The following is a 27,192-nucleotide window of genomic DNA, read 5'->3' as shown; positions in this document are numbered from 1 at the left end:
CCTCTACCTTCCCTGAGTCTTTAACCTAAGATAACTTGATCATTGTTCCCTCATCTGGGGTAGAGCTGCCTTTCGGATCCTTCTCGAATTTTTATTTAACTCGAGCAGCTACATTGTTTTGGTTTTTTTCTCATGCCTTCATCTGAATTGAAATAGTATAAAATTTCGTTAGGAAACTTCAAATTTAGTAATTCATAATTAGAAGTAAATTCTGGAACTGCAAATAGAGAGAAAAAAAAGTTTTGCCTTTTCTTTATCTCCATCTCCCTTTTTTTCTTTATCTCCATCTCCCTTTGTGATTTAGGGAAATAAGTATAAGAGTAATGATATATTGATACTATACAATCCTATTTTGTTATTTAAAATTTTAGTTTTTACATAAAATTGATAAAAATATTTTATTTTTTATATTATCAATTAAATATTGTATATTATGTCAATATATCACTTATCTAAGTATAATATTTGAAGATGAGATTAATCTAAAGATTATAAGATATATTACAAAATGTTTTCTAGAAATAACTTTTTCCCTGATTTATGGTCTTACTTGTGCATGTGGAAAATTAAATATCTGGTAGAAAAATGTGCAGTGACCTGATTTATATTTTTCTGTCTTTATTTATTTATTTATTTTGTATACTGCTTCCTTACCTTAATAATTTAAAAGTAATAATGAGAGAAAATATTTTTAGAATGAAAGATAAAGTGTGGAAATATTATTGAAAATAATTTTATCTGTTGAGTAGTCTATGAACTAGGCTCCTGAATTGCAAAGGTTATTGTCATGCCCCCACACACCGCCGTCTAGTCTAAGGTCCATGCAGTGTCATCATATTCATAGACTCTGCTCCTGCACTGCACCCACTTTATTCCTATTTTCAACCATGCTCTAGTTCATGACGCATCTTAATATTCCTTCTGCCACCAAATCTTATGTGACCATATACTTTAAAATAATAATACCAATCAAATTGTGTCTCTCATCGATAACAGGGTTGTGCATGACTCCTACGAACCAATGCCAGCTTATTCGGGAATATGTCTTGTTAAATTTTTAGTTTTTTTTTTTGAGCTTCGTGAATACCGGCTTGTCCCCTATTCTTTAATCAACTTCAACCTGAATTCATGGTGGTCCAAAGCACAAGACTTAGATTAGTGTTCATGCAATCTCTTCTGTCTCGTTAATTCTAAGCCCACTTTTATTCAGACTCAACACGGTCTCAAAAGCTTGGTCAAAACTCAAAAGCTGCTGTTAAAGTTGCAAGCTCTGTAAAGCGGGTACTTATTTTTTAAGATTAGTTTCAGAAATCGGATTATTATATATTCTGGGTTCAGCCCTTTGAAGTTTCTAAGGGACTTAATCTGTTTTGTCAGTGGGGTTTTTTTCTCTCTCTTGTGTTTTCCAAAGTTTGATGTTTGCTAGGATGTTTTGTTGTGGCCTTTTATGTATCGTTTCTTCTTTTCGTTGATCAATTCGGTGAAGATCAGGCACGGTTTGCAAAGGATTTTGGAAGTACTTATCTGCTGCTGTTGTTTCCATAAGCAACTTCTCAGCCAGTTCTTTCAAATCACACCAAACTTTTACCTTTACCTTTTTCAGCTCTCGAGTCAATCACAAGTCGAACTAACCTTCTTTTATGTGCTTTTTGGGTGGTGTGTAGTTAGTTGTCTCTGCCAATATAATCCAAATTCTTGAGTTGGACATTCAGTACCAAGGGTAGTAGATTCATAGAAAGTGGAAACTAAAATGGATGGTTGTTATTTTCCACCTGCCAAAATTGGTTCGTGGCATGGTTTAGAATTAGAGGACGTGCAAGAAAATGATGAACTCAAACTGGTCCCATCGTTACCGTCCATTCCTCAGCCACCTACCCCACATGAGCCTATGGAGTTCTTATCCAGGTCATGGAGTCTCTCTGCTGCAGAAATTTCAAAGGCTCTTTTGGAAAAACAGAAGCACACTTTCCATGACAAGAATCAAGCCACCTTGCAAGAACCTATTTTCGCACCTCAATTAGCAGTAAGTCATGCCTCTTCTCATGCATCATGCCTCTTCTCATGCATCATGCTATGCCCATTTTGCATTAATCGTTGACTGAATCTCATAATCTGCCAAAACTCTGAATGATAATTGCTTAATAAAAAATTATCTTTTCAAAATTACAGACTAATCTCTAATTATAAGTTCATATACATCGAGAACGTGTGGATCAATCGGTGTTTTGGCCTATTCTCTACAAGCTCTAACTTCAGTACTCTTACTTTTGTAGACAGGTAAGATCATACCTTCTCCTAGAAAGATGGGTACCATAGGAAAATGGTTTCATCAGAGGCATCATGGGAACACTAATATTACTGTAAGGAAGAAAGATCGGGCACGGTTAGAAAATGCACGTTTGCATTCTGCTGTGTCCATTGCTGGGTTAGCTTCGGCCTTGGCTGCTGTTGCTGCAGCAGAGAACTCTAGTGGCTCTCACTCGAAGTTGAACCTTGCTCTGGCTTCAGCCACACAACTCATGGCATCACATTGCATTGAAATGGCTGAACTAGCCGGAGCTGATCATGATCATGTGGCTTCTACAGTAAAATCTGCTGTTGATATTCAAACCCCTGGTGATCTTATGACTCTTACAGCAGCAGCTGCAACTGGTACTTGCTTTATTTGTATTCGGTTCAAACTTAGAAAAAGTAATTTTCTTTTTAAATTTTACCACCCTTATGAGAGATTTTAGTGGGAAAACTTTTATTAAGTGATTTATTCTTACCAATTTTGGAAAGTAGTTTTTAAGAGTTGATCATTCATGACTAGCTTTTTTTTCTTTGCAAAATAAGCTATGAGAGGAGAAGCAGCTTTAAGAGCAAGATTGCCAAACGAAGCAAAGAGGAATGCATCTATAAGTCCCTATGATAGAGTACTTCTACCACAATCTCATTGGTTTAATGCTTTCGATGGTCAAATGTGTGAACATCATCCTCCATGTGTAGGAGATTTATTGCAGCTCAAACCAAAAGGTGACTTCATTATAGTCAAAATCTGATTCTAAAGATCCAATAGTACAAACATACATGACCAATAAATAATAGGAATTTGCTTATCACTATTTTTAAGGCTGCTTTGATTAACTTTTTCAGGTGTATTACGATGGAAGCATGTTTCTGTCTACATCAACAAGAAGTGTCAGGTATACCATAGTAAAATTCTAGCTTAAACATATATTCATGTGATGAAGTTTTCAGACACAATAGTGATAATAAGGACGGAATTTTTAATTCTTTTACTTCAGGTCAAAATCAAGATCAAAAGCAAGCACGTTGGAGGAGCATTCTCCAAAAAGAATAAATGTAAGCATTAATTAAAAACTCCCACCACCTTTATCCAAACATCTATTTGCATTACTAAATTCATTTATTTTTTTCTATTCCATTTGGAATAAAAAAAGTTCTATTTTCCCCAGTTGTCTCTGTTTTTGGAGTTAGGTAGTCTAATTTTCATTGCATACATTGTTATACTAGGTGTGGTTTATGGAATTTGTGACAAAGATGGGGCATGGCCATACAGAAAAGAAAGGAAAACCTCAGAAGAGTTCTACTTTGGCCTCAAAACTGCACAAGGTCTTCTAGAGTTTAAGTGTGACAGTAAACTCCACAAGCAAAAATGGGTTGATGGGATTGGGTGTCTACTTCGTCGAGTTAACTCTGTTGAGACAACAAAACTTTCACTTGATTTTTTAAGTATTAACAGCGACACGTGACTGGTTTGTTGTAGAGAAAATTTTAAGTGTTGAAAAATAATTGAGAAGACATTTTTTTTAAATCAATAGTAGTGTATGAGGTCACCGAAGTTTTCAAGACATGTTGAGGTGTAAAGAAAAGGATTGGAATGACACTTCAAAAAGATATTAATATAAATCAAGGTTGTAAAATAATTTTTATGTGAAATGCTATTATGTATAGGTAAAAGTTGGTTGTAAAAAACCTTTGAAAATGGGAGAGAAAAAAAAACCTTAAAGGGACTTGAGAAACTACATATCTGAGTAAGATAATACAATTTTTCTAATAAAAGAAGATTAATATTTTTTTTGTGCCGAACAAAGTATTTTCATGTTTGAGATTAATTCTCTTATAGTGTAGAAATAAAATATATAATACAATAAACCCTAAAGTGTAAAAATACAATAAACAAAACAACCAACCAACCAAGTCTTATTTTTTATCCTTTCTTATTTTTTAATAATATAAAATTTTATTAAAAAATACTTAAATGAAGTGAATTCTGAAAAATCTTTTCAACTCAGATTTTTTTATCTGTCAAGCTGAAAACAAAAAAGTTGAATTTATTAAATGTTTTTGAAGGGCTACTTGATCCTAAATTCCTTATTTTAAATCTTAAAAGTTATTTTGTCCTTCCATATTTTTCCTTCCTTTTAAAAAAAATACTTTTCCTCAAAGTATCCATCCATACTCAACATAAGAAATGAATGATGAGTTACGAAAGAAAATAAATTTTGGATCTAAAGTGCATAACTTTACAATAAAATAGGGGCCAATCAAAGTATTTGCCTGTTCCCCTCAGTTATGCACGTCACTGTGTAATGGTTGCAAATGAAAGCTATTTTCTTCCCTTTAACGTTAACATGTCGAGAGAAAGCATTCAGTAATTACAAGTGACAATCAAGGTAACGAAGTCCAGCAAGTTGCAGAATTCATTTCACGGAATTAGCAATGCTACAAGGACCCAAAGAATCAAGCTCAATCTCTTCTTAAGCTCATACTTTACAACTAAAGTGGGAAATTTTTGAATTTTGCACGTAAATGAATGATTGATTAGAAATACAAAAGCACCCCACTTGGTGCGCACTATATTTTGGTTATTTGCTGTTTTCTTTAAAATACAACAGTCTTCTTTTCTTCGTAAGGTAACACTCGAAGTTCACAATAAGATCTGATAGCCTTGGAAAGGCATTGCTTCTCTAGGTTTTCTGATTTCTGTACAAAGCTCTGCAAGTTATCTCTATGGGAAACCCTCTCAACCTGCAAATGAAATTAAACCATTTTACCCACAGATGAATAGTATCGACACATACTTGAGGCCGTGCATTAAGTGTATGTTATACTATACTTGTGCGCAGTTAAAGTATGCTTGATTTACAATGACACAGCAAAATAGTTACAGTGTAAAGTAAGACTCAAATGTATCTGGGAAGTTTGGTCTGCCCATAATGTAACTGAAACAGAAACCTAAAAAATTTCATGCTGCTGACATTCTTCTGCAGCGGTATCAATTACTATTTTATCTATCGGAGGGGGGCTCAGCAAATGTAATCTAGAGCATTGTAGTAGTATTATAAAAATTTATCAATATTTGGACAGATGTCAACCATTGATGCAATATTTTCCCACCATTAGTTCCGTTCCTTTACTGCATTGAAATTGGAATAACTAACCACAAATTGAACCCACCTTCAAAAGTGTGGATGCTCAAGTTGCTTTTATTTTAGAACACAAGAAAACAACAGAAATGTTGAGTAAAATCTAGGAGGAAATTCACCCTCAAAAAACACAAATCTTGCATGGTAATGTGTAACTGAAAATAGCATTGCAATTTGATCACCCTTGTTAATTGCACATATATCATGCTAATTGCACCTGTATTTTCTTCACTCTATGTTATCGTCTCAACTAACTTTAAGAGGCTCCAGACTAGGGTCATGGATGATGGATCAGAATTTCAGAAAGCAGATGCAGAAATAATGCAACTGGGTAATGATAAGTCTCCAGCACAAAGTGTAATAAAAAACACCATAAATAAATGGCACTAAACATGCTAATGTGTATTCCCACCAATGTCAATTCAGAGCAACCTTAGTATTCAAATATAATCACAAAGGAAGCAAGGCAATGTGAACAACAACAAAGCAAGTATGAAAGATTGTATGTTCACCATTTGTTCAATTATAGGTCCAGCATCAAGTTCTTCGGTCACAAAGTGACTTGTAGCACCAATTAATTTAACACCTGCCTCAAAGGCCTGCCAAAATAATCTAGCATATTAAACATGAACACAAATGAAGAAAAAAACTACAAAAAGCATAAAAAATGGTTAAAAGTGATAACAGTTTAACCTATAAAAGTGCAGGAAGACCAACCTGTTTAGATGGACTGCCACCTTTGAACGATGGCAACAGGCCATGGTGAATGTTAATTATATCGTTCCCGTAGCTCCTTAAAAAGTTTCCAGATAATATCTTTGCATACAAATCAATGCTGTAAGTATTAATAGTTCAATACTATCAAATATGAACATTGGTTTACAATCCAAGATAATTATAAACTACTCTCAGATTTTCATAACGAGCAGATGCAGAGAAGAGCCAGTTCTTCCAGAAGCACCCAAATTTCAAGAATGAGTCCAATTATCAAATCTCTTTTAAATTTAGAAATATAATAGATACGCTGAGAACAAGAATTGAATACAATTATTTACCTGCATATATCTCGCAAGTACTAAAAAATCAGTATTCTGAACCAGCTGCAACATCTCCCCTTCTCTTTTATTTTCATTTGTTGTGCATAAATAATGATAAGGAATATCATGCCTTTCAAGAAAACGAATTACATGGGTGTTTGAACCTCTATAATGGTTACTGGTGAATGCATCAGAGAAGACAATAAATAAATAAATAAAAATATAAGACAAAGAAACATATAAATCAATGTAGTGGTGCAGTTACTGAAATTTCACCTTATTACACAAGTGATATCTACCGGAAGTCTTCCATCTTGCCATGCATGTAATAAGTCAACCAGACAGTGGTCCTGCAGAAAAATAAAAATATCTTCAAAATATATTGATCTTCAAAATGAAGGAAAAAAAAAGATGACAAAAAGTGATAATGCCAACCTGCTTTGATGCCAGAACTGCTATTTTATATTTAGGATCCAGGGCTGGCACTCTTACAACAGATCTTATTGCATTGAATGTTTGTGACAGCTTCAGGAAGTCCTCCTCCATTTGCACACGTGGCCATTTAACAGGATCAAAAACAAAATCACTGCAATAATTAACACAAGTTATTGAATCTCTGATCATTGTATTGTTTCCATATACCCATTCCTTCCAGCCAGCCATCCATCCAAACACTACAGTTCTGACGCTTTTTAGCATGCATTGGGTTATGGAGCTCAAACACTACAAACTGGACATCGGTACACGATAAAGCATACACACACGGTATTAGCATTTGTTAAGAATTGTCCTAAGGGAGAAGGCTAAAAAAATTCCTTCATATACATAAGTGAAATAAGATTAGAAGAATTTCGATAGTAAGCAGAACCAGTGTTCGTACTTGGCAACAGAGAGAGAGATTCCTTTTACCCTAAAAGCTTAAAGATAAAAATAATATTGGTAAGGATAAACCTTAGATGCTTTTAGTGTTGTTCACCAACCAAATTGGCATTTCGTCCTAGTAACCATTGCTTTAATATAAAATTATCAATATCTAAAATTGGCAACGATATCTAATTTTGATTAGAGACAATGACTATTGAATTATGTTTGAGTAGACCCAAATGAATCACTGCATGCAAATCATAGTCAACTCACAGGACAGAATCGGTGATATTTTTCTTTGGTTTTACACAAGTATGTTCCTTCAAAGGCAATCTTATTCGAGATAAGGTTAGACATTAAAAGTGAAGACATCTATGAGCAAGGATTCGAACATTGTTATGTGTGTGTTGAAAGCGTGATGGAAGTGAGAGAGGGAGTGTACCTTCTGGAGTAGAAGACTTGTTTATTTTCCGGAACAAAAACATCAGCAGCTAGAATGTTTCCCCCTCTGGAAGCGATACAATCCGATAGCTTGGCTACAATTCCAACCGCGTCCTAATCACAGAACCAATTTCAATTCCCTTTGGAATAATAACACAGTGAACAATACACGAACCAAAGCATGACCTAAAAACCATGAAATGTAGGTTACAGGGCAATGAAAGACGTGGATTCCATGGGTGAGGGAGGAAGGGGGATCCAAAGATTTGAAGGAGATGTTCCTGTTCCTGCACATTTTGGTCAACCCCATAACGCGAGGGAAACTTCGGGCCATTGGCTATTCTCTGTCGGAGTCGCTATGTCAGGGATGAAGTATCAACCACCAACTTTCCACATCTTCAACCAACACCGCACTCTCTCAATCCACCACCAACCTTTTGCTTGTCCTCTCCTCTACAAATGCGAAGAATCTTTTGAATATATAATTTATAATCATATCTATAACATTAATAAAGATTCTTTTTTTTTCGGGCGGAAGCAATTATTCTTTAAATAATTGCTATTTTAAATTCAATTAATTATTTACAATAAAAAATTACTTCATGAAAAAATATTTATAATAAATTGATAAAATTGTTTTTTATAATAATTATTATAATAATATTTTTTATTTTTTGTTATCATAAGAAAAAAAAATAGAGACACATGTTCCCACTACTATAAATTTTCATATTAGTTTCTATTTTATTTTTAGTCATAATTAAATTGTGTGATGTAAGAGTGAGATATTAAGTTTAAGGGAAAATAAACCTCAATCAGTCCATTTTTTAACCAGACTTTTCAAATTTTCTTACAGTTCAAATTAAACAAACTCAATCAATAACATATTGGTATAATAAAATCTCTGAAAAAAACTATGATTTTATCTGAATATTTATGCATAGTCCTTATACTAAAAGTTATATACAACACATTTTGTCGTTAAAGAGAGCTAAATAATCACAAAATTTGAAATATAAAGTAAAACATCTAAAGATGTGTGCTTGTCACTAAAGTACAACCTTTAAAGATAAACAACCTATTTAGAGTATATTTGGTGAAGTTAATACTCTAGGTATAATTTATTTAATTAGTTTATAAGTTGGTTTGAGTAATATAAAAATATTTGGTACATAATTCAAAGTAGTTTACTACTTTATAAACTATAAGTTACTTTTGCTAGTTTGCAATGTGTAAATTATTTTCATTTTTTTTTCAAATTTTGTGTTTATATTTTAATATATTTTATCGTTATTCTTAAATTTGTTTACGTATTATTACTTATTTTAATTTTATGGAGATAATTAATTATTGTAGTGTTTTTAATATTTGATGGGTTTTTTAATATATTATATAATTCAAATTTAAAAATGTAACATTATAAAGTAAAAAATGTTTTATTACACTGTTATGTGAAAATTTCACACAATAAAAATTGTAAAAAATAATTTCAATTTAACAATAATTTAAATTGAGAAAAAATAAATAAATTTAATTAATACCCATTAGGTCAACTAATTTAAATAAAATTTAAAAAATAAGTAAAAGTACTAAAAAATTTAATGAAATTTTAATTAATTCAAAACATATAAAACTATTATTATATAATGATATATTTAATATGTTTTTATTTTAAAACACAACTTTTATTTATATAATAAAAACTTATCTAGTTATTTCCTCTTTATTTCTTTTTACATTTATCGACTAGATAACCAGACTTATAATTAAATATGCTAACTTATCAGCTAAAAAGGTAGCTCATTAGTTAAGAACTAGCTTAACAGCTAGTTTTATCAAACACAATCTTAAAAAAAAATCGAAACATGATAGAAAATTTCATTAAGATAAAACTCAATAGGAAATGTCACCAAATCACACTGGGAAGTATGCTAAAAAACAAGTTTCAAAAGCAAAATTTAGAAATTCTTCAATTTTAAATTTCTCGGCAAATGTTTTGATAATACAGAAAGGGAATAGTGTTATAAATATTAAGTTATGATGTTCATTGGATCCTTTTGCTATTGAACAAAAAATGTAAAAAAAAAAACTGTTTGTATGAATTTTGTTGTTTAACTTGACCAAAATTTAACAATTTATTATATAATCATTTTAACCTTTTAATGTCATGATAATATGATGTGATGTTAACAAATTATATGCTTTGATGATATCTTTCTATATATGATATATGATATGGTGATCTTATCTGATGCTTTTATGCGACTTGCTTTTATGGTGATCTTATCATATGATCTTATAGATCATATGATGTGCTTCAGTTTTTCATAAGTTTAGATACAAAATGTTTTGCGGATTCAATAAATCTCTTAATAGCATAAAAAAAGAGTTCATAATAGTATTTAAATATATTTACTCTCTTTTTAGAAACGAGTAGTGGCATAGACGAATTACACTCTTCAAAAGTTTTGAAAAAAATTATTCATCTCATAATCTACCATATGTTATTATGAACATCTGTGTTAATAAGGGTGAGATTGCTGCATGAGAACCTCTTATTAATAATGGATTAAAACTAAAAAGAGGCCTAGACGTACTAGAAAAGTATATTACATTTGATAACAAAATCAAATAAGATATAGATAAAAAAATATTTTAAATATGATATGATAAAAAAAAAAAAAATTATAAAATAATTAAAATTTAATTAAAATGCTTGAACTAATGAAAGGATGTTAGATGGAAGAACTTGATTAAATGTTGAAAAAGTGTTGTTGCATTTCTTAAATCGAGAAACTAAAATAAACATTTCATTAATAAAGCAATACAGAGAAGGTACTTAGTGCATTTATAGTTATAAAAATAAGAATGAAAACAGAAGGCTCCAGAAAACTATTTCCCGCGAGTATCTCCCTCTCTGCAGATCCTCTGCTGTCTCTCCAGCTGGATTTGTTCTACAGCAGAACCTGTGTGGCTATTGATCACATTATCTAACTGTTAACCACCACTGATTCAATGAATGAATGGTCCAGATTTACAGGACCGTGACTGTAAATAAAGTTGACTTTAGAGGATCCCGTTCGCGTCGTACTGTCCACGTTTTGAGTTTAAACTTTAAACCATCGTAGCGGGTAAGTGCCAACACAGTAACGCACATTGCAGTGAATCAATAAAGTATGAAGCATTGATTGAACGATTCAACCTCAAAATCGAAAGCAAAACCCAACAGAAACCGAGTCAAAGCAACACTCACTCGGTCACTCTTCCTTAGTGTTAAGTTTGTGCTTCAAGTAACTGTGGAGGTTAATCGACGATCATTGAATGCGCCCAACCACCCAAACCCCTTCCAATTCAATACCGGGGACACCACCTATCTTGTCTCGTTGCCGCACTCATTCGGTAACCTATCTCACCATTTCTATTTTAGCTTTCGCATTCACATTTACATTCACATTCTTCTCTTCTTTCAGATTCGATTAAATTCAATTATTCTTCCTGTGGAACCTTCCTCTCTTCCCATTCAATTCACCCAGGCCCACACACTTTCTTTCTTCCACTCCTGCGCCTTAGATATTCGTACTTGACATTTATGATTTTGCATCCACTTCAAACTTCTCCTCTTCATACAAAATCATATACCACTCTCCAAACCAACAACTGTGCATGTGCATTCTCACAATTAACGATGACGGAGTTCCGCGTGTTGGAAAAACAGACCCACGCACAAGCGTGCAGGCACCAGGATCACGGAGATTATCGCTACGGCGAAACTCGACACAGGCGATCTAAGAGGTTTTTTTTTTTTTAAATTATTTGTTGCGAGATAAATAATAACGGCGTTGCGAAATACTAATTTGTTTCTTTCTGTGCTTTGAGTAATGTGTGGATGTTAATGTGAACTTTTGTCGGTGGCAATTTGCGGTTTGCTTTCGTTTCGAGTGTAAAAGCAACGTGTAAAAAATAAAAAAGAGTGTGAGAGGAAAGTTTTGCAATGTTTAGAGAAGTGATTTGGATAATGGGAGCTCCATTTTCAAGTAAATATGTTTTCATGAGAAAACTGAGATCGAGATTTTTGGTTTTTTGGGCTTCAGTTTGCTTCATTGGTATTCCTTGCATTGTTGCTTTTTCTTCCTTTAAAATAACTGGTTTGGTTTGGCTAATGGAATTTTAGTTTTCAATGTGTTAATGAAATTTTAGTTTTCCTGAGAATTGGAAAACATGGTGTGAGCTAGATTAGGTCATGGAAAAATGTTGACCTTGTTTCTTTAGATACATTGTGTTATACTTGTTGACTTAGTGTCTTCAGCTGATTCATTTTGTGCTCGCCATTTTTTTTTTTTACTTTTATTTTTTTCAGTGCTTCTGAAAGGAATCTGAAAAACGAAAGAGGTGGAGCCTCGCATCCAGTTGAGAAAGACCACAAGGAATCCTTTGTGAGACTGAAATTTTAATTTGATGTTTAAACTTTCAAATTGTATTATTCGTCTGAACAAACAATTATTGCATTGCAGTTGCACAGTGTAGTCGTTTTGTAACTTGATTTTGAATTTTACTCGGAAGATAATTCACTGGTTTTATCATGATTTGAACAGGTATCACCTTCAGTGAGTGCTTCTAGGTTACGAAGTCCTTCGCATGGCAATCTCTCTTCTGTAAACAATAATACATTTTCAAATCATAGAGCAACCTTAGAAAAAGATGTAAGCTCTTCTCTCCTATTTTGCCGTATCTCTGGACCTGTAGGTTCTTTACTTTATTTTCAATTATTCTCTCTGGTTGTGTTATCTGAATTTCTTTCCTCTTCTAGTCAATACGCATAACAAAGTTCAAATTGAGAATTGGGGAAATCAAATAAAGGGGTCAAAGCCAATCCGCTGGATGTAGAGCTCGGGAACCATCTTTAAAAAGGCGAAAAATATATCATCATGGAACTTATTGAAAAAAAAAACGTATTTCTAGAATAAATTTAGAGCAATTTCTTCAGTCTTCAAAGGAAAAAACTATCAAAGTCCTTTGGTGTGGAATTACATACGCAAGTAGATTTTTGGAATCATCTTCAGTCCAAGAAAACACAACTGAAAACGAACACTATAAGTAGGTATATGAAGACAAGCAAAGTTTGATTTGAGTCCCTCATTCTAATGATTTGCAGGTTGAGCAACTACAGCTACGCCTACAACAGGAGAGGTCCATGCGCATTCTGCTTGAGAGGGCGATGGGTCGAGCCTCAAGCACTCTATCTCCTGGACACAGGCACTTTACTGCCCAGGTAATTTGACATTCATGACTTATGTTCTGGTGGCTTTTCAAGATTTATTCTATAGGTTCCTTTCCTTTAGCTGTTTAACATTAAATGTGACTGGTTATCATGTTAGTAAATCTTTATCCCGTCCCAAGTAAGAACCGACAGTCCTTATTTTACTTTGCACCATGTCAAGGATTCATATAGATAAGATGATATCCAAACTGCATTATGAACAATCCTGATGATCTCTGTAAAAGATACTAAATCTGAAAGTGACCGCTTTCTTAATTTTGATAACTTTCCTTATTATATACCGCAAATGGTATCGTAAGTCCCTCCTCAGCTAACTACTTTAAAGATGAAACTCAATTTTATGCCTCTACCTAACACATTAAGCTTCCAGGATGATTTTGCTTTTAAGATATTAGAACTTCTATACCAAATTATCAGAAATTTTATATTTGCTCTGCCACTCTTCTAATCTATTTAATTATGAACCTGTATAAGATTTTATTGGTCCTGTGCTTTGCGTATAGTTTAAGCTATAAAGGTCAGCCACTGCGTGTAGAGATAAAACCTTTCTTGGTCACGATCTTCTACTTAACTGGTCTAACTTTTGGAAAACCACGATATGCAGTTTTTCTGTATGTTATATCCTTTGAGAAATCTGATGCACAACTTATATACTTAGGTTCAATGGATAGGATTCAACATGATTTTTATGAAATGAGCCTCGTCGAAGGGTTATTTATAGGAATCCTTTGAATGAGTTAACTTCTTCCCCAATACTTCCACTCACAAAATAGAAGAGAGAGAAATTGGCTATCGTGAAAGGATCATAGTTAGATGATAACTAACTAAAATGGAATCAATGGCCTGTTCACTTTCACTTGATAGGTAGATTGTATAATTTGATTTTAATGTGAACATGAACGCGAAGGGTTCCTGCTTGATGTCATTTTTTAATTTATTTTATACTTTTTGATATGGCTCATCTAACACATGGTTACAAGTGTATGTTTATTGAATATAAATAACTATTTTTTCATTTTTCCCTCCTTTTCCTTAGACAAAAGACTTGATTGCTGAAATTGAGTTACTTGAAGAAGAGGTTACAAGCCGCGAACAGCAAGTACTTTCCCTCTACAGAAGTATTTTTGAACAGTGTGTTAGCCGGCCATCTTCTCAACAAAGTTCTGCTATTGCTTCACCTGCTCATATTAGGCAAGGATCTAGGAAGCATCCGAGTATAATTTCAAGCGCATTCTGTTCATCAAAAAAATCCCCTCTACGGCCCCTTCAAGCTCTAGTTTCCAATAATGACTTGAGGAATAGAATCTTTGGATCTAATCACACTCCTTTATCACGTGGTAAAGGCAACAATTATTTTAAGAAGGCTTGTTCTGATTCCACCAAGGTATGATACGTCGATATTGATTTTCTGTTATTTATATGCACTTTGATTGTTTTCTTTGCTTTTGCTATTAAAAATATGCCTTTTATCTCAATTATATATATCCTGGTAGATGGATAGCATTTGGCTCAAATATAAATTCTATGTTAAAAGATGTCCGGTGTATACCAGATAGCATTGTTCAGAAAGTGCACCGATACGTGTTCAGTGTCAGTTTAATTGGCATTGAATAATGATCAACCGAAATTTTAAAATCAATATTTTTAAGAGAAAATTGTTTAAAGATGTGGTTGTTGCTCTAGTCTCTCACGACTTGAATTTAGATAGTAGAGCTCAATTCTGGATGACGAGGGGGATTGATATCTTGGTCACCTCCACTGGCATAGCTAGTTGATTAATTCTAGAACTGGTATCAATTTTATGTGGCAGATTCAAAAGGTCCCACAACACCATGCTGGGACATGTAATTGTCTGGTTCTCTGATTTATTGCTAGAACTGAGTCGTTTGGTTCATTTCATACTGGTTTATGAAAAAAAATGTTTTCAAGAGAGAATTAAATCAGACACGTGGGCTGTGCCAGTTCGCGAATTGTTCCGATCCCAATTTCCAATTCTAATGACCCCGGAATTTAGAACACCAGAAGAAATCAGCCTTTTCTTTACACTTTATAAGTTTGGTATGTTTGGTTATATGATTATAAACCAATGTTCAAGTAGTCGAAGCGCTATAATGCATTTTGCCAAATCAAATCCCGAACGAATTGTAACCAAAGGAAAAATAATTCTCATATGGATTCATGCAATCAAGTTATGTGATATTTGTACTGAACATTCTCATTTAAATCATTTGTCAGGCACACGAGAAGTTTTCTTCGATTGAGAAAAGTCCAATTTTGCGTACTTTGAAAGACCATTTGTATCAGTGTCCAAGCAAGCTTTCTGAGGAAATGGTGAGGTGCATGGCCACTGTATATTGTTGGCTTCGTAGTGCAACCTCTGTAAATGCTGAAAATGGTAGATCACCATTATTGTCAAGGTCGTCCACTAATGCTATACAGCCTCGACATGGTATTGGAGACGATCGTGACTGGTCTTGCAAATCATCAGTTGAAATTTCATGGATATCTACTCACAAACGTCACTCTTCTCATGCTTCTTATGCCATCAACAATTACAGGTTGGTTTTGTAAGTATGACAAATTCAATTGAAATATTAAAAAGCAGTAAATAATTTATAGGCAGTGATGAACCTTCAACTTATTTCCTTGCGTGGAAATTCATGGAGTTGGAGTTCTTAGATAATTATAGCAAAAGTTATAAACAATTACATTCTTCCATATCTTTATTGGGAATATGGGATGTGTGTACATTTTTTAAAACACGATTCTCTAGGTACTTTAATTGTTTATTTATATGTAATACTATGTTCACGCACTAAATTTCCTATTGAATTGGTGATCTGACGTGTTTTTTTCCCTCCCCGTTTACATTCAGAGTTCTAGTTGAACAACTAGAAAAGGTCAAAGTCAGTCAAATGGATAGCGATGCACAAATTGCGTTCTGGATCAATGTGCACAATGCTCTTGTTATGCACGTAATATTTATATGACGAAACAATGATTTTGTTTAAAAATATTTCAAGCATACATAAGTTTTATTCTGGAAGTCAGCATGCATAACTTTGATCTCCTGTTGTCAGGCATATTTAGCATACGGAATTCCCCAGGGCTCTCTCAGGAGGCTAGCCTTGTTTCACAAGGTAGCTCGCTTTTTTTATTTAATTTTATTTGTTGTTCAGTTAGAAGAAAATTGTATTTATGAGTTCAGGGAGAATATTTTTCAGATAACATCTGACGGTTAAGAATGTTAATGAAGCTTTGGAAGGTTTGTGTTTTCTCTAAATTATTCTTCTAGCGAAGCTCAGGCCAGTAACAACCAAATAACTTATTTATTTCTCATAACCAACTTGGGAAATCAAAATAAGCAGAAAGAAAACAAAACCTCTCTAATTGCGTTCAGAAGTAGCATTTGTATATGAATTTTCTCTGTTGACAGCATATTCTTTTGGTTTACTAGAAATCATACTCATTGTAAATTGATGAGTACAATTGTATAGTGCAGGCTGCTTACAACATTGGCGGTCATATCGTATGTGCAAATGTCATAGAACAAATGATATTTTGCTTCCGGACGCCTAGGATTGGCCGGGTACTCTCTTTGACGTCATCTTTGAATTTAAAAAGCTCTTAATAGATATTGTCTGGGTATGTTTAAGGATTAATCCTGTCAAACGTGTCCGACTATTAAACTTCACCCCTGGCCAGTAGAGGGCAAATCATAGATTCTTTGTATGATTTGCATCTGCTGCCTCCAGTCCTATGTTATTTTAGAAAGACATCAATGTTTTTAATTTTGAATCTATGTGGCATCATAAATTGGTAAGCACAGCTATGATTCAATAGTCACCCACGCCCTTGTAAACTTGTCTAGGTTTTGCTTCTTCACTGGAATGAGAAGAATGCAAGACAGTAATCAACTTTATTCTTTTTCGCAAGTGAAGATATGCTTAGGCCTTTATTTCGACCTTTATATTGTTTTCTGATATTGTTTTGCTATATTTCAAAGTAAAATTTTCTAACACCTAATTTAGTGCCTAATCAGGACAAAATCAAAATTATCACGCAATTATTCTTGTCTGTTGTTTTATCAATTACAGTGGCTTGAAAGCATTGTGTCTGTTGCCCTGAGGAAGAAAAGTGGTGAAGAAAGACAACTTCTCAGTTCCAAGTTGTGTCTTACTAAATCCGAACCCCTTGTCTGCTTTGCCCTTTGTACTGGCGCCTTATCAGATCCTGTGGTAATTTTTCTCTCACAAGCATATTGCTATAGAAGTATTTTTGAATATAAATGGGAAACTTTTCTCTGGAGCCTTGTCCTGTGGTAAAAGAGACTGATACCCTCATGATTTTTTTTCTCTGCTAAACTAATTGAATTTCTACTTTTTGGCTTATGAAGAATGTAATTGATCATCTTCTACACTAATGATGGAGAACTGTGATAGTAATTTCACTTTTCATATATAATACTCCCTGCGCTCTCTGTTACCCTGATTTTAAAAAATTGATTAAGAATGTTATTATAGTTAAAAATTACAATGCTGCAGTTAAAGGTTTATTCAGCAACAAATATAAGTGAAGAACTAAATATTGCCAAGAGGGAGTTTCTCCAAGCAAATGTAATTGTGAAAAGGTCAAGAAAAGTATTTCTGCCAAAATTGTTGGAAAGATTTTATAAAGAAGCATCAATAAGCATAGATGATCTCTTTGGATGGGTCATGGAGAGTGTTGACAAGAAGCTGCGTGATTCAATGCAGAAGTGCCTTGATTCTAAATCCATCAAAAAGCCATCTCAGATCATAGAATGGTTACCTTTTAGTTCAAGGTTTCGGTACGTGTTCTCCAAGGATATCATAGACAAGCCTTGGTGGGTATGACATCTAACTGTTTGGTAGAGATTATTGTATTGATTAGTGAAGCCTAAAGGGCTTGAGAAAGTGAGAAATTTTACTTTAGGTGACTGAAATTTCGTGCACACTGTAACACGATGCGATAGTTGCTTGCCTTAGATACTGTATTCTTACAAGAATATTGTAAATTCTGATAGAATTACTCGAATACCTTATATAACAAGTGTACAACTTTTAAACAGTAAGCGTAGTAATTATTTTAAACAAACTTTTACAATGATTGGCGTATCATGGTTATTGGAAAGGTGAGAATTCTCTTATCTTTACACAGGCATGTCTAAGAGATGTATTTATACTATTCTTAATAGACAATAAATAGATCTCATGTTTATTAATAATGAAATGAATTTTGTTCTCCCTTTATATCTTTAACCTATGTTTGTTTTGTGTAATTTCCTGTTCATGACATGCATTTGAAAGAAAGTGCAAAAAATAGACGTAATTAAACTTTAATAAAAAAAAATTGATTAATATAAACTTTAAAATATTTAGTGAGATTAATATAATTTCAAAAATTGATTTAATTAATAAAAAAAATTAACTTTCAAGAATTTATTTTAAAATTTCAGCAAAATAACGACAGAGGATTTTTTAAGTTACAAATATTTATTCCAAAGCTTCAACAAAATAATTAAATTTTTTTCAATATTCAGTAAATTTGTTTTTTCAATATTCAGTAAAGTTTAAAAATTTATTCTAAAATCTTGTAAAATATTTTAGATTTTTTCAAATCTCAATAAATAAATAATAAAAGTATAATTTTAATATATTTGATAACTAATTTTTTTAAGTATAAATTTAGACATGTAAAACCTTTTTAAAATATTTTTCATCTTAAATATTTATTTAATCAAAACTAATTAATTTTTTTGTTTATTTTATATAAAAAAATTATCATCTATACTTATATATAAAGAGGATTCTCCTCTTTAACTGTTCTAAATTTTTATCCTATTTTATCCTTATATCAATATTTGGTTTTATTTCAGTATTATGGCTATTGCATCATTTCTTATTTTTTTTCTAAAACATTTGGTATAGAGGGGTGGTTTTGAATTGAACAAACAATTTTAAATTTTAAATTTTGAAGATTCATTATTTCTCTTTACCACATGTAACATTTTCTTTTAACTACCGCTCCCCACTTCTTCATTAACCTCCATGTATTTTCTTTAACTTCTTATTTTAACATTATTAAGAGAAATTGTTCTTGAAGAATAAAAAGAAGGCCAAAAAAAGAGAAACATAATTCTTTCTCTTAGTAGGAATGTTTCTTTCAAACGCAAAAATGACTCTAAATGCTCAACCAATACTTGGAGAGGGACAAAAACTCAAGCCATGATGAATATTAACGTCTCCTTCCATGTCTCACAGTTTCACCACCCCATCCGTGCTGCTACTCGCGATAACCCACCCATCCGTAGGAAGCGCCACGCATTCACGTAACTATCGTGTTCGGATGTTGCCAAAACACTTTAGCAACGCATCGCCGTCACCAGTCTCGGAGATGACAAAGTCGTTAGAGAGTGTGACAAGAGGACATGATAGGTGTGCCCGACAAAACGATGCGTGTTGAGGCCGTTGGCCATGGAGAATATAGTGTGTTCTAAGTTTCTTCTACTTTTGAAATTTATTGTTGCTTCTCTCTCCCTCTCTCTTTGAGCACGGTCACATGACTCTTGCTCTTGAATTAAGATTTTTTATTTATTTATTAGCTATTATCGTAAAAGTATGCTTTGCCATATGACCCTCAAACATTATTTCATAATTCAAATTTATGAAATGTGTGCTCTGTCTCCATGTAACTGTATATAATTTTGATAACTTAAAATAGAGAATTAGACAAAGTTGGCCACACTGAATTGAAAAATTTCTTGGGACTCTGTTTACTTCCTATCAATATAATTCATCTAACAAAATATTAGGTGGATTTTATCAATTACAGTGAAATAACTTTTGCTTGGTAAGTTTAGACAATTGGATATCGTAATAGTCATGTTCTTCGTATAATTATAGTCCATGTAACATGGTGTTTCTGAGGTGCCTATAATATCAATTATTAACATACATATTTTGTGAGGAATTGAGACATGAGAAATTGAGAACAATGTGCATTGAATACAATTACTTAAGTTTGGTGGACAATGTCATGCATTTGCTTTATTATAATTATATCTTGATTTAAGGTTTGCCATTTTATGACCTATTTGTTTTTGTCATTTGCAATGAAAAAATGACTATTTTCCCATTCTAAGATTGTGAAGCAATTAAGTTTATATGTATCATGCTAACACACTATGTATATAAATAAATAAATAAATAATATAAATAAAAATGCAGATAGACATGTATCTATGTTCCCGCTAATAAGGCAATTGCTTCCGGTACCATATAACTGCACCCAATCACAGGGGAAAAACCGAAAATACCCTTAAAAAATAGGGTACATATAAAATTACATTTCGGACCCCTTTTTCAGAACACAATAATCTTTTCCGGATAAATTTTTTCAGAATGCATAATTTTCAGTTCTGGATTTTTTTATCTGGAATGGGATTTTAATATTTTTTCAGAATTTTTATATCCAAAACACAAAAATCTCTTCTGGATTTATTTTTCCGGAATGCATTATTTTCAATTTCGGATTTTTATTTCCAGAATAAAGGGTATTTTCGGAATTTTTGAAATTATGTTGGGTGCAGGTTCAAAAGTGTTTGGTACAGGGAGCATTTGCCTGCTAATAAACTATAAATATTATTAATTATATTTTTAATACACACTAACAAAATAACGATTGTAACGAAAGATTAATATAACCTCATTTAATTAGGAAATATTTATTTCAAAACCTCACATAGATTGATTTGAAAAAGTGAAAAGTTGGGAAAAATTATAATATTTCAATTGAGTCAAAATTGGTTAAAGTTATTGCTATTTTGGAGCAAAATATTATATGTTATGAATGAAAAAATGAAGTAAAACTCACTTTAAAACAATTAAATCACCTATTATATTCTACATAACTGGTCAAATATGTTGAGTCGTTAGTCAAACAAAACTATCGATGAGCGAAATTCAGTGATTTAATCGATAGGCATGCTGACGCCTTTGGTTGGGTGAGCAAAATGGTGGTTGGACGAATCACAATTAATATGTGTTTAATTCGTTGTTTGAACAAGTGTTGACTGAGTGATTTTTTTTTTAAAACTTTGTGAAGACTTGTTTTTAAACATTTTTTGAAATGCTAAATTTTTTTTATCTTTAACTATATTATTATATTTGATCAATATATTATATTTAAATATTATTATGATATAATGGATAATTAATTATAATTAATTAACATTTAAATTCAGTCGATGTATTTCAATTTTAATTTTTACTAATTGTATTTGTTATGAATTTTTATTGCTTGCAAGGATGATATGGTGATTTGCAATGATATATATGTTTCTACACTAGAAAATGGTAATAAATATAATATATTTTTAAAATATTTTGTTGCATATTGTTCTCTATTAACATCTGTGTTCTTGAAAAAAAAAATACCTTGCATACTCGTTTTTAAGTAACGACACTAAAATTAAGAGAGGTAGAAAATCACCTCTCTATAATTTATTTGTTATTTTTTTTATGTAATTTCTGATATTTTAGGTTACTTTTATTTTTTTATGTGTATGTTTTTTTATTACAATTTTTACTTTTTACATGTACGTCGTGAATAATTTGATATGTTTAACATTCAAATTATGAAAACTGAAGAAAAACACCTCTTTTGTTTCATTTGCTATTATTGTGTTTATTCTTTTATGTTGGGTCACTTACTAACGGAAAAATTATTGTAGTAAGTTTCATAAATATGTTTTTTATTGTCATGGTTGAAATGATTTTGTACTGTCTTATTTCAAATTTATTCGTTTAATAAATTTGATGTCTTATTGTTTGTGTTGTTTCTCTTAAATTTTACAACTTTCATTTCTACACATTTTTCCATTATTATTTAAATATGTACATTATAAAAAATATTTATTTTTTATTTATTCACTTTATCTTATTGACTGTTTCTGATCTCCATTATTTTAAGTGAGTTGACTTAATATTTTAAGTAATCAACATTCAAAATTGAGAGCTACATAAAAATATTTTTATATTTAATGTCTCATTTTATAGCTTCTTATATATTTTGTCAATTTTATTTTTAGTTGTATCATTTTTCATTATTATTTTCACATCTACTTTATTGCAATAACTTCCATATTTATACATTTTAAAAATATTTTGATTGTTTCCTTTAATTATTTTAAATTTTTTTATTTTAATTATTTTCATTTCTTATTAACTGCTGAAATTATGCTGTGCTCTCTCTAATGATAGTATTTTTTTAAAAAAAAAATCTGTAAAGTACCAGTATACATACTTAATAAATCTAGCTCCTTCAGGGATTATATTTTACTTTAATGCCACAAACACCCTTCACTTTTTCCATATTTTCATCATTTTTTATAAGATAAACACAAATATTTACTTTGAAGTAATTATATTTATTAACCGTTATTGTTATTAGTTTTATTATTTTATTTCCAATTTTTTTAAATACCTCATTAAATATTCCAACGTATTACTATTCATTAAAGATAAAATTAAATAAGATTTTAATATTTATGAACAATTAAATTTGCCAGTCAATATTAAAAATGGCAACCACTGTTTAACACAGTGATATTTATTAGAAATTTAATACACTGAAATCAATTAAGGAAGGATAATAAAATTTAGCAGTTTCACCTGTAATTTTTAATCATTGATAAACTTATAGTATAAAACAGTTTTAGTAATACCATAATGTAAAGCATGAAGTATATAGTATGTGGCATTTTTTGAGTGAGTAGAAATTATTGACATTGACTTAATTTTTGACATGCCAATTGTATCTATAGATGATGGTGGCACGCACACACAGGCACACCCTAGAATCTATGATTGTGCTTTGTTTGTTAGATATAATATTCAAATTTCTAAGCTGATTTCACCAACTTTGATCTTTCTGTCACCTTCTAATTTTTCTCTGTCTTAACCAATAAATCCACTTCAGACATTATTTCTACCCTCATATCTTTCCAATAATAACCGAATCTAGGTGAAGCAACTCAACCCAAACTAAATCACACAAAATTTAAACAACACAAACATTCTCATTTTGGGAACCAAACAAAGAAAGAATCCTTCTTCTTCCCCCCCATATACTCTTTCAGTCACATTTCTGCAAAACCCTAAATCAGGGTTTTTGGTTGCCTCGGCTTTTCTTTCATTCGGGATGAGGATTCGGGGTTGCTTTTGGTGACGGTAATGGAAAAGGGTGTGTGGAAGGGTCGGTGGTTTTGGACCAACCTGGCTCTGTTGCACCCTAATGGCAAACACGTGTCTTGGTCGATGGTTTGTGGGGTAATGCTATTCGGGCTGGGCCTGATTTCCCTCTTGACGGGCCACGTCGCTTCTCATCTCGAATGGTGCTCTCATCGACTCCACCGCCGCACTCTCTACTCCAAACTGGTTCGTAAAAACGTCAAATAGTACCAATGTGTTTGTTGATGCTACTGATAATGATGATACTCACCGTGTTTTAATTGAATGTTTGTAGGATGGAGGTGATGATGCGCCAATTGATATTTGGAAATCGCAGTATTCTAAATACTACTATGGATGCAAAGAGAGGGGACGGCATTTTGGTCGTGAGTGAAGTGTTCTTGTTTTCTTGTGTTAATGTTGCTGTTGTCTCCTTGTTGTTTTGATGTCTTTTTGTTTGATGTGGTGCCTGCTTGTTATGGATGAAGGTTTGTGAAACCTAACGGCAATTTTGGAATTTTTAATTTGAGATTGTTATGATTTTCCTTCTTGCTATGTGGGGGATTGGTTACGCTTTTTCTGTTGTTTGATTTCATTGCTGCTTTGGGTTGTGTGATATGATATCCGTAGGTTAATTAGAGTTTCTTGCAATTTTGACATGAAGTTCAAACTTCAGAGTCCTGGGGAGAAAAGAAAGAAATATGTTTCATTCTGATATTTCAGCAAGATTAGGATAGCACATTATACTTGTTTGACTGCTCTTGTATATGGTATAGTTTTACTTCCATGTAACTTGTGACAGCTGAATGGTTTCAAAACATTGGGTGATTTCCCCTTTTTCTTTAACTCAGTTTGCCAAGTGTGCATCTTCCTTTATGTGTTTTGTGTATTTGTTTTGCTTTTAGACAAATGCATTCCTTATGATTTGGCTGAACTATCTGATTTTTCTACGTGACACTTTCTATCTTATTTTGGTTATTGGATAATATAGCTGCTGTACGTGAGCGCAAGTCCAATGGCTACTTGCTTATTGCTACAAGTGGAGGACTTAACCAACAAAGAACTGGGGTAAGTAGGACATAAGTTTTATGTGGATATTTTCATTGAAACATCGTAAGAATTTTCTGTAAGATCTGATGGTCACTGGTAGTGATCAGCTGTACCTGTATGAATGAAAAATATTAGTCCATTTGGTGGTCTCTCTCTCCTATTCATTAAATCATGAAAAAACATATTTCTTTTAGCTCATTGGTTCTGTTTCAGTTTTTTTCAGAGTATACCTCGCTCAGATTCTCTTTGTAGTCATGATGATGATTTGTCTTTCTTTTTTTTCTCAACCAAATTGATTCATGAGCTCTTCCTGGAAATGACAATGCTATTCTTGCCTCCAGATAATAGACGCTGTTGTGGCTGCAAGAATTCTTAATGCTACACTAGTTGTACCTGAGCTGGATCATCACTCTTTTTGGAAGGATGACAGGTAAAATGCAGATTCTAACATGCATTCAATATTCTGAATACATTGAACAAAATCAAGTCAATATTTTTTTCTTTTAATAACAACATTTTTGGTTGAATACAGTGACTTTGCCAATATTTTCGATGTGAATTGGTTCATTACGTATCTTGCAAAAGATATTACTATTATTAAAAGAGTTCCTGATAAGATTATGCGGTCAATGGAAAAACCCCCTTATACAATGCGTGTCCCAAGGAAATCAGAACCTGAATATTATCTTGATCAAGTTTTGCCAATACTCTTGAGAAGACGGGTAATGGCACTTTTATTATGGTTGATACGTGTTTGAAATTTCTTAATTATGTCCCTTGAAAATGTTTTGATTCTGTAAATGACTTGCATATTGAATTGTAAGTTTTGATCATTCCCTTTACTTTGGCTGAGGTTGTAACTGACTTCTTGGATATTTTTCAGGTTCTGCAATTGACAAAATTTGACTATAGACTTGCAAATAATCTTGATGACGAGCTGCAAAAATTACGTTGCCGTGTTAATTATCATGCTTTGAGATTTACGAAACCTATACGAGAACTTGGTCAAAGAGTTGTAATGAAGATGCGTAAGATGGCAAGCCGTTATGTAGCTGTCCATTTGAGGTTTGCCCAATGAAACTGATGTGTAAAGTTCAAATTCAATTTCCATCTAAAGCATCATTGTGTGCTCTGGCATGCAATCACTTTAATTCTGTAGATCTTAGTACTGATTTTCTTTCCTTTGATCTCTTGCTCTCCCCATCACACGCATTTTCCACTCTAATCTTTTTTAATATTTTGAGTTGTTTCAATCTGGTTGATTTAACCCCCTTTTCACAATTCCTATACAATTTTCTGAAATTGGTTGATTTGCGTTGAACAATTTGAAATTTTCAGATCTCCAACGCAATTTAATAATAGCAATGTGGCGGCAGGTTTGAACTGCGGTCATTGCCTTCGTGAAAGGTTAAGGATCTAATTCATAATTATTCATGGCAGGTTTGAGCCAGATATGCTAGCATTTTCAGGTTGTTATTTTGGTGGGGGTGAAAAAGAAAGACATGAGCTCGGTGAGATCAGGAAAAGGTGGACAACATTGCCTGTAAGACTGCAATCCTGAATTACAAGTTGATGGCAATTTGTTCTTTTCTCACTTGTGCTGAAGTTCCGAAACGCACTTAAAACTAGTTATTTCTTTGCTGATAAACCATTACTTGTCGTAAAACAGGATTTGAGCCCTGATGGAGAGCGAAAGCGTGGGAAATGTCCTCTTACTCCGCATGAAGTGGGTTTAATGCTGCGAGCGCTGGGCTTTACAAATGACACATACCTCTATGTTGCATCAGGAGAAATATATGGTGGGGATGAGACCATGGAACCTCTCAAAAATCTTTTCCCCAACATTTATACAAAGGAGATGCTTGCTGAAGAAGAGCTGAAACCTTTAAATCCATACTCTTCCCGCCTAGCTGCTATTGACTACATCGTTTGTGATGAAAGTAATGTATTTGTCACTAACAATAATGGTAACATGGCCAAAATCCTAGCTGGACGTAGGTAAGAACCTTTTATTCTACCTTTATGTCTAAAAAGTAATACGATGAACATGTTTGTTGCATTTACTATCAACCTGCTCATATTCTTTTGTGCGAATCAGGAGGTATATGGGTCACAAAAGAATCATAAGACCAAATGCAAAGAAGCTTAGTGCACTGTTCATGTCAAGGCATGAGATGGACTGGGATACATTTGCAAGTAAGGTTAAAGCATGCCAAAGAGGATTCATGGGAGAGCCAGATGAAATGAAACCTGGACGAGGAGAGTTTCATGAATATCCAAGCACATGTGTGTGTGAGAAACCGTTTATAGATGATCTAAGCCAAGATGGCACCCGTCCGCCTATACTCGCAGCCAACAATATTGCAATGGATGGCGAAGAAAGTGCTGTAGGAAGGGGAAATGGGAGAAGGTCCAGCACGAGATAAATAAATGAGTAAACATTGTTAATGGCAAGAAACGCTCCTCACCAACTCCTTCATTTTAAAGTCTGATCTGGCAACTATCAAGTTAGTGGTAATTTAATTAGTCATTAGCCATGATGAAAATCCTCTGGCTCAATTTAGACTCGTGTATAGGGCAAATCGCAAAAGACATTAATGCGTTGCAGATGTTAATAATAGATATGTCTAATACATAATTTGACTTGCAACAAAATTAGTTTTTCCCTCGTGCATATTCTAGCCCACTCCCTTTATATCATTAGATTGCCTAATGAGTCCGTCATTCTCAGGCATTCCACATTGAAAATTCTCGGAAATTTTCCTTTGGAAGAACTTATAATGAAAGTTTACTGTACAGATTCACCTATGATTCCGCCAACCATATCTCTGAATATTGAT

General features: G+C 32.8%; 4 protein-coding genes across 4 annotated transcripts; 3 read left to right on the top strand and 1 right to left on the bottom strand.

Moving 5' to 3' along the window:
• The first annotated feature begins 730 nt into the window (after positions 1-730).
• Positions 731-3,909, top strand: LOC137808088 (VAN3-binding protein-like). The gene is made up of 6 exons (XM_068609000.1): positions 731-2,023; positions 2,274-2,652; positions 2,836-3,015; positions 3,136-3,185; positions 3,288-3,345; positions 3,517-3,909. The coding sequence occupies exons 1-6, from the start codon at positions 1,751-1,753 to the stop codon at positions 3,753-3,755; spliced, it is 1,179 nt and encodes a 392-aa protein (XP_068465101.1). The 5' UTR covers positions 731-1,750; the 3' UTR covers positions 3,756-3,909.
• A 771-nt stretch (positions 3,910-4,680) lies between these two features.
• Positions 4,681-8,257, bottom strand: LOC137808086 (formyltetrahydrofolate deformylase 1, mitochondrial-like). Its single transcript, XM_068608999.1, has 8 exons — positions 7,986-8,257; positions 7,776-7,888; positions 6,905-7,055; positions 6,746-6,819; positions 6,488-6,647; positions 6,150-6,248; positions 5,945-6,031; positions 4,681-5,034 (listed from the first exon to the last, which is right to left on the bottom strand). The coding sequence occupies exons 1-8, from the start codon at positions 8,106-8,108 to the stop codon at positions 4,888-4,890; spliced, it is 954 nt and encodes a 317-aa protein (XP_068465100.1). The 5' UTR covers positions 8,109-8,257; the 3' UTR covers positions 4,681-4,887.
• A 2,439-nt stretch (positions 8,258-10,696) lies between these two features.
• Positions 10,697-18,144, top strand: LOC137808085 (uncharacterized). The gene is made up of 12 exons (XM_068608998.1): positions 10,697-11,173; positions 11,245-11,566; positions 12,132-12,207; positions 12,367-12,474; positions 12,927-13,043; positions 14,089-14,436; positions 15,288-15,610; positions 15,928-16,027; positions 16,133-16,192; positions 16,555-16,641; positions 17,150-17,290; positions 17,597-18,144. Exons 2-12 carry the CDS (start codon positions 11,364-11,366, stop codon positions 17,924-17,926), a joined length of 1,893 nt encoding a protein of 630 aa, XP_068465099.1. The 5' UTR covers positions 10,697-11,173; positions 11,245-11,363; the 3' UTR covers positions 17,927-18,144.
• A 4,742-nt stretch (positions 18,145-22,886) lies between these two features.
• On the top strand, positions 22,887-27,007 carry LOC137808084 (O-fucosyltransferase 29). Its single transcript, XM_068608997.1, has 9 exons — positions 22,887-23,509; positions 23,598-23,688; positions 24,294-24,370; positions 24,694-24,782; positions 24,885-25,074; positions 25,236-25,417; positions 25,793-25,895; positions 26,022-26,350; positions 26,451-27,007. Exons 1-9 carry the CDS (start codon positions 23,306-23,308, stop codon positions 26,776-26,778), a joined length of 1,593 nt encoding a protein of 530 aa, XP_068465098.1. The 5' UTR covers positions 22,887-23,305; the 3' UTR covers positions 26,779-27,007.
• The last annotated feature ends 185 nt before the right edge of the window (positions 27,008-27,192 follow it).

This window comes from Phaseolus vulgaris, chromosome 3, assembly GCF_000499845.2.
Source record: "Phaseolus vulgaris cultivar G19833 chromosome 3, P. vulgaris v2.0, whole genome shotgun sequence".
NCBI lineage: Eukaryota > Viridiplantae > Streptophyta > Magnoliopsida > Fabales > Fabaceae > Phaseolus > Phaseolus vulgaris.
The sequence above is the reverse complement of the archived record's forward strand: the minus strand, read 5'-3'. Positions and strand labels throughout refer to the sequence as shown.

Excerpts from the sequence above, each read along its gene's own strand:
- LOC137808088 (XM_068609000.1), top strand. The coding sequence starts at position 1,751 with ATGGATGGTTGTTATTTTCCACCTGCCAAAATTGGTTCGTGGCATGGT. Across the intron at positions 2,024-2,273 it reads TTTTCGCACCTCAATTAGCA|ACAGGTAAGATCATACCTTC; the intron begins GTAAGTCATGCC and ends TTACTTTTGTAG. Across the intron at positions 3,186-3,287 it reads ACATCAACAAGAAGTGTCAG|GTCAAAATCAAGATCAAAAG; the intron begins GTATACCATAGT and ends CTTTTACTTCAG.
- LOC137808086 (XM_068608999.1), bottom strand. The coding sequence starts at position 8,108 with ATGGCCCGAAGTTTCCCTCGCGTTATGGGGTTGACCAAAATGTGCAGG. Across the intron at positions 6,820-6,904 it reads CAGTTCTGGCATCAAAGCAG|GACCACTGTCTGGTTGACTT; the intron begins GTTGGCATTATC and ends ATTTTTCTGCAG. Across the intron at positions 5,035-5,944 it reads GACCTATAATTGAACAAATG|GTTGAGAGGGTTTCCCATAG; the intron begins GTGAACATACAA and ends TTTCATTTGCAG.
- LOC137808085 (XM_068608998.1), top strand. The coding sequence starts at position 11,364 with ATGATTTTGCATCCACTTCAAACTTCTCCTCTTCATACAAAATCATAT. Across the intron at positions 12,475-12,926 it reads GAGCAACCTTAGAAAAAGAT|GTTGAGCAACTACAGCTACG; the intron begins GTAAGCTCTTCT and ends AATGATTTGCAG. Across the intron at positions 13,044-14,088 it reads ACAGGCACTTTACTGCCCAG|ACAAAAGACTTGATTGCTGA; the intron begins GTAATTTGACAT and ends CCTTTTCCTTAG.
- LOC137808084 (XM_068608997.1), top strand. The coding sequence starts at position 23,306 with ATGGAAAAGGGTGTGTGGAAGGGTCGGTGGTTTTGGACCAACCTGGCT. Across the intron at positions 24,783-24,884 it reads TCTTTTTGGAAGGATGACAG|TGACTTTGCCAATATTTTCG; the intron begins GTAAAATGCAGA and ends GGTTGAATACAG. Across the intron at positions 25,418-25,792 it reads TATGTAGCTGTCCATTTGAG|GTTTGAGCCAGATATGCTAG; the intron begins GTTTGCCCAATG and ends TATTCATGGCAG.